This window comes from Cynara cardunculus (assembly GCF_001531365.2).
Source record: "Cynara cardunculus var. scolymus isolate 2C chromosome LG 17, CcrdV1, whole genome shotgun sequence".
NCBI lineage: Eukaryota > Viridiplantae > Streptophyta > Magnoliopsida > Asterales > Asteraceae > Cynara > Cynara cardunculus.
The window spans coordinates 29,278,195-29,284,962 of NC_037544.1; the positions used below are offsets into that span (position 1 = coordinate 29,278,195).

General features: G+C 36.8%; 1 protein-coding gene across 2 annotated transcripts; it reads right to left on the bottom strand.

Moving 5' to 3' along the window:
• Positions 1–533: 533 nt before the first annotated feature.
• Positions 534–6,754, bottom strand: LOC112499815. 2 transcript variants are annotated; one of them, XM_025103090.1, is made up of 5 exons: positions 6,410–6,754; positions 5,427–5,843; positions 2,583–3,124; positions 1,988–2,051; positions 534–1,149 (listed from the first exon to the last, which is right to left on the bottom strand). In XM_025103090.1, the coding sequence occupies exons 2-5, from the start codon at positions 5,803–5,805 to the stop codon at positions 722–724; spliced, it is 1,413 nt and encodes a 470-aa protein (XP_024958858.1). In that variant the 5' UTR covers positions 5,806–5,843; positions 6,410–6,754; the 3' UTR covers positions 534–721. The 2 variants fall into 2 exon arrangements, with proteins under 2 accessions (XP_024958858.1, XP_024958857.1); XM_025103089.1 differs by having other exon boundaries at positions 6,380–6,754.
• Between the last annotated feature and the right edge of the window lie 14 nt (positions 6,755–6,768).

The window sequence follows — 6,768 nt, forward strand, 5'->3', positions numbered from 1 at the left end:
CAAGGGAAAAGAACACCTCTACTTGTAGATTCGGTTGCAACGAATACTTACATCAACTAAATTTATACTGTTTCTCCTTAATACATGTTGAAACATCTTTTCTGTTCTTAATGGCTCTTTTGAATGACGATCTAAATATCTAATAAAGATTGACATTTTGTATTCATCGAGCCTCCTTGGAACAATCTATGCTTGTCTGTTGAAGGGACGTGTTACAATCTTACAGAACTATGCTTCCTCAATATATGTTGAAACCCTGTTGAAGGAACGTGATACAGTCTTACGTCAACAAGACTTGAACCATGTTTCCTCAATATATGTTGAAACCCTGTTGAAGGGACGTGTTACAGTCCTACATCAACAAGACTTGAACCATGTTTCCTCAATATATGTTCACTCATCGATCACCCTTTTGAAAAGTAATATAATAGAGTTCCATAACCATGCTTATGACATTGATGCTAAAACTATCGATAGTTAGCGATTTACTTCGCAAAACCGTACCATAAACGACATAAAGTCAGCAACTTGGATGCAACTTCAAGAACTGATCCTTTTGTATAACCCTTTACCAATACATCCATTGCTCAGTATTTCGAGCATACAACAAGAAGAAGAAAATTCACATCTTTGGTTGGAAAATTGACCATTACATTAACTTACAAACTCGAAAGACTCACAACAGCAACTGCTTGACAAAATTTTGGCTAGCATCGGGCTCTCAGTTATCCGGCTGCACACCAAAGTGCTCTTTCAAAACATGTTTAGAAGTTTTGCCAAATCCTTTACCGACTGCTTGCATTTTAGTGATCTTATCTGCCTCGTTTTTGATCTGAGTCATTCTCTTGAGAACCGCATGAACCATGGATGGGTCGGCTGAAGGGGAGCATTTGGCAAGTTCACCTTTCTCTTTGTCCAGCTCTTCATAAAGAAGTAAAAGATGGTTTTTTTGAGCAATGAGGACATCTTCAGCAATCCTATACTCACCTTCCTGAGACTTCTTCAGTGCAGCCAGTGTCTTCTCGATCCTCTCCTCAAGTTCTAACGATTCTATTCGATAATCGAAATTGGCAATCTGGGGTGAACCTGTCTTGCGCTCCTTGAAGTTAGAATCTTCTAATGTGTCGGTTTCGCACTGGGAGAGTTCTCCTGATGCCAACCAAATTTTAATTAAAGAGGATTAAGGCAAAATATGGAGCAACCAAGCCAAACACATATCCCACCTGAAGGTGGCACTACTACAGAATCGGGTTATAGGGAGCCAAAATTGTCCGAGTGTCCTAGCAGACTGCTTCATAGGACCAAACAATTATGTGTCCTATTTAAAAGTGTTACTACTCCTTCCGTCTGAAAATAAGCGTCCAAGATCGAAATGACAGAGTTCTAGACATGAATATTTATTACCTTTTAGTTAAATAAATGACAGCTTTATCCTTACTTAATGTGCATTAACTAAGTGTAGATTTGGAAACTTATTTATTTTTGAAAGTGGACACTTATTTTGGGATAAACATAAAAAGAAATGTGGACACTTATTTTGGGACGAAGGGAATACAAGTTTATAACACATTTTTGGACGTCTTAACAATTTTTTTATCACTTTGAAATAAAGTTGTGTATATAGGACACTTTGGAGAAGTGTCATATAAGAGGACACTTGTTTTTATAAGACATTTTTTTTTTTCAAATAATGTCATACAAAAAGTTTATAGGATACTTCTGAAATGTCCTAAAAACTTGTTAAAATTCCCAAAAACATCCTATAAACTTATAACCATATTTTAACATAGGATGCACAATTGTTGTCTATTAGGATACTTGAACATTTTTGGCGTCCTAAAAACCCAATTTTGTTGTAGTGTGGGGTCTGGGGAGGGTAAGATGTATGCACACCTAACATCTACTCCAAAGTATAGAGAGGCTGTTTCTATGAAGACTCGGGCTCAAGCGTTGCCGTATTATCTATAAAGAGTTACAGAAAAGGTACCTGTAGTGCCAGCTGATGTGTCTTCCCGTTTCCATATATCTTCTTGAGAATTCCCTTCCTTAAGCTGACAACAGCAAACAGATTAGTCATATAAAATGTTTTCTAACCGTCTTACTTTGCTCTCTGTGGCAAGCAATCCATAACTCTTTCAAAAATGCCAAAAAGAGCACTATACTCTTTAAGAAAGAGCGATTTGGGACAGGTATAAAAGTATGATGGCTGATTTTGCAATTACGTTTCCATAGTCCAGTATTGTTCATTCTTACAAACTATAGTGTTTTTCTGGAAGTTGCAATAAAGGTAGTTGGCTGGTAAAAATTAAAAGCCAAGTATTTGTTGATAAAGCATTAGTTGTTCAGGGGCAAGTTCAAATGAGAACCTTAAATATTTTTAAACTGGAAACCACCTATTTCATGTATTATTCACGATGGCTGTTGTGATAAATATTTATGATGAATAATATTCATTATTATTCTAGGTTATTCATCATGAATACTACATGAATTAGGTGGTTCCCGGGTTCTCAAAATATTTGTGGTTCTCATTTGAACCTGGCCCTAGTTGTTCATTCTTAAAGCACATAATAGCAGAATACCTTTCCAACAGCAGATTGAACATGATGCAAAAGAGCCTTTGCACTTGGTTTAGTCGATCCTCGCAATATAATAACACAAAGATTAAGTATTTTATGAATATTTTCACCAGAATGAATAGATTCACAGCTCTGGAGAAGAATTTTGACATGAGGAATCAAATCTGTCCTTGCATCACAGCGTCTGCAGTAATACTCGGCATCTAGACCAATGATTCCTCCTACAGTCCCAGCCATGTAAGAACGGAGGGCACATTCTATGTGGCATATGTGTCCACAAATAAACCCATCTTTGACCCTGGCTTCACATCTGATGAAGCTTTTATTATCGCCATCTGCTGAATCGATTCTCACTGAGCAAAGGATACAGCAACAGTCACGGCAGAAAAGGGGCTCAATACAGCAAATATCGCAATCCATTATCTCCAAATGAGAAGGATCACTTGCTTCAACTAGACTGGAGCACATTATATTTCCAGCCTTGCAGCCTGCAGCATCCAAATTCAGATTGCAATTTGCATGCCTCGAGACAATTTCTTTGTTTCCTGCATTATTTTGGTCAGGGAAAAGAATCGGTATTGTTATTATATACAAATTGAACTCCTTAAGAGTATAAATAATTCTTCTCTTATCTTGAAACACTAGATAGGTTTTCGGGAGCTAATAGATTCTTGTAACCATGACATCTACTCTATTTGCTTTAATTGAACATAATTTCTTTCTAAAAAAGGAACTGCTCAATTCCACAAAAGTATTTTCCACAGGGAATAATTAAGGTTTCTCATGCAATCGACCATAAATCAATTCCCTCTTTTGGGAGGACCAAGGACCTTGAGGTTTCTGGGGCATTGGAGTGGTTATTTCCTAGAGGATTACATCTCAATAAAATCTGAGTCAGTTGACACTAGGGATGGCTCAAACCACAATAAAATCTCACTGTTTGGATCCCTCTCTCTCTCTCTACTATTTCTATATCTGATTAATATTACTTTGGCTCTCAATACAGGTACTTTGGTTATGCCAACAGTCTTATTCAGCCCAATGAATAAGGGGTTAATATTTCTAGAAATTACAGAATCTATTCACCCCCATGTTGCACTTCAATTGCTTCAAAATTGTTCAATCTTCTTCCATAAATAAAATATAAAAAGCAAAAACAAAAACAGATGCATTTCAATGTCTTGACTGATTGTGCTTCTGGTTATCAAAACACTACCACATCAAATCGATGGCATGACTAATTGTGCAACTCAAGCTAGCTTACACGTAACTGATTCATCCCATGGTCCCAACATTGCAGGTTTTGCCAATATGTTAATAAAAAACCAGAATAATGATGGCACATAAATAACTTAATGGAAGTGTAACACAAAAAATTTCAAAAAGTTCTACACGATGAAAGCAAAAGGCACATACACATCCTAAATATAATCATATAAAGATAAAACAAGGTAGACTTACAGGCCAAAGAAACACAATGATCGTAAGCTACATCGTATGAACACCGATAACAAGATAGAACACGAATGTGAGTGTGTATGTCACATTATGTAAGTCTGTAAGTTCCAAAACCAAGCGAATAAAAGAAACAAATCATCTTAGTAGTTCAGAGAATACCATATAAAATAAGCATATACTTAATTTAAGCATTATATAGTGGTCTAAACCATCAAGGAAAAAAAGAATTTGGTACCTTATGGTGTACATCAAAGAAATGGCACCTCTTGCACTTTGGTATCCAATCAATAGAATACTTCACTATGTTACCGACTTTGGAGTCGTGCTGCGTATTCAAGGTACATAATTGGTTCATGGTTCGGGTGCAAGTTATGCATAGTTAGTCCAGTGGTAGATGGTTGGTGAGCGGTAGTCTTATAAGGTAATTTATATATGGTAACATTTCTTTGGAGAAGCATTCGTAGACCCAAAAAGATCAAAGCCATCTCATTCTCCAAGAAACAAGAATGTCACCCTATCAAACATAGAGGTCTAGTACGTTGCATCTGCTCAAGTTCGTGCAGAGGCAATATGAATGAAACCCTTCTAATGGGCAATGAGATAAGTCTTAATAAAATTCCAATATTATTACGACAAACAGGATCTACTAGCATATGTAAAATATCCTACATTTTCTTCTAGCACATCTCATTTATACAAGACAATGTTTCCTTTGTGATCATGTGCAAAAAGGCAAATTGTAATCGAACGTGTACACATCAAAGAAAACGTTACCGAATGGGCAATGAGATAAGTCTTAATAGAATTCCAATATTATTACGACAAACAGGATCTACTAGCATATGTAAAATATCCTACATTTTCTTCTAGCACATCTCATTTATACAAGACAATGTTTCCTTTGTGATCACGTGCAAAAAGGCAAATTGTAATCGAACGTGTACACATCAAAGAAAACGTTACCGACATTTTCACCAAACCACAAATATCCAGAAGAACAAGTTAAACTACAGGAACATATATCCATCAAGTCCTAGTTCCTATGTAAATATAGCAGGCATATGTGTCTATAGAACTTGGTATTTGCTGGTATAATAATCTTCTCTATTTATATTTATCAGACACTAACCCAAATCAATCTATCAGTGTTATATTAATCATCATTATATAGATTTTATATGCTTTATAGTCAACGTCAATGAAACGTATTCATCTACATAAGTCATAAGTGCAGCATCCATTATCACTGATGCTTAAATAAAATACAGGACTCTACAAACTTAACCCAAAAGATGATATAACCATTTAATAGAAATAACGTTTATGTCAAGTGAGAAGTTGACATTTATAGTATAAACATAATTGATGAAGGCCTCAAATGGGAGTTACCTTTATTTTTTTCAGCTGGAATCTTCCATGTAAAGGAGGCAAAGAAGGCCTTGATATCCGTTGCAGGAAAAGCTTCCATCACGAAGCGTTCAACCGAAGTCTTACTAGCAAAACCCCTGCTGCTAGTGATGCTAGCAAAACCCCCTAACTTAAATTTTTCATGAAGACGAACAGGAAGATAAAGATATCTGTCGAGATAGTGTCCCGAAACACCAACTCTCTTCCCCACCTTCCAACCCCACTTATCACCAGGTTCAGGGAAATCCTCAGGAGCATATGGCAAACCATAACCTGAATGATTACCGGGTAGCAAATGAATCTCACTTTCCTTTGATTCATTGGTGCTTCCATCACTTTCATGTGGAGGATCGATCTCCATAGTTCCACTTATTCACTATTAAGTTAAGAATATTCTAACTGCATCCAATACCATATTCATACCATTAGCCAATTTTAACAAATAGATTACTGTTTAGGAAAAGAAGAGAATCATATTGAATAATATTGTCAATGCATATATAGGTTGGGTTTCGTCGGTTGAATGACCTTCTCACAATTTTTTTAAAATTCATAAACTTTTGACGAAATTTAGAATGCGAAAGGATGCCACTTCCCATACACAAGAATGCCCCTAATCCACTCGGAAGGTTATGTTGTGAATACATTTCTCATTTGAGGTCAATGGGCTGATTAGTCCTATACAGGTTACATGATCCAGAAGATATAAACAGCAAAACGAAATACTATAATCAAGTAAATATAGTTCTGTAACCTAACACTTGTCAAGTTGGAGCAACTTGATCTCCTTGATGCATTTTTAGAACATCCTCATCTTTACATAGGCTAACAATGCTTAATTCATGTGACCAGAAAACTGGAACATAACCATTCATTCAACTTTTGTACTAAATCAACTCAGAGGTCACATGGAGTGCATTACCAACTGTAGTTACCTAATATTAAGAAGGAAAGAAGTAACAGACATTCGATCACAAAACGAGCTCTGGAAGAAATTCACTGCATCCGCAAGAGTTTCGCGAGTGACAACAAAATGCTCGACTGAAACTCCAATTTTTTTGAAGCTTGACAGATAGTAGCTTCGAAATTAGGGTTTTGAGATGAAAGGTGACTGGGGATTCGCGGCCGGAGAATTCGTCTCCAGAAGCTCGCGATCAGCGAAGCTCAGACAGATTTCCCAAATCTAAACGGGGTTCTCGATTATTCAGGTCTGTTAGGGTTTGTGAGGATGGCTAGGGTTCCTGGAAAATGGTGGCCACAATTTCTTCGACGGTGGATGGCGGAGACGGAGGAGCTGGTGGTTGGCGAAGGTGGCAAGGGTTTT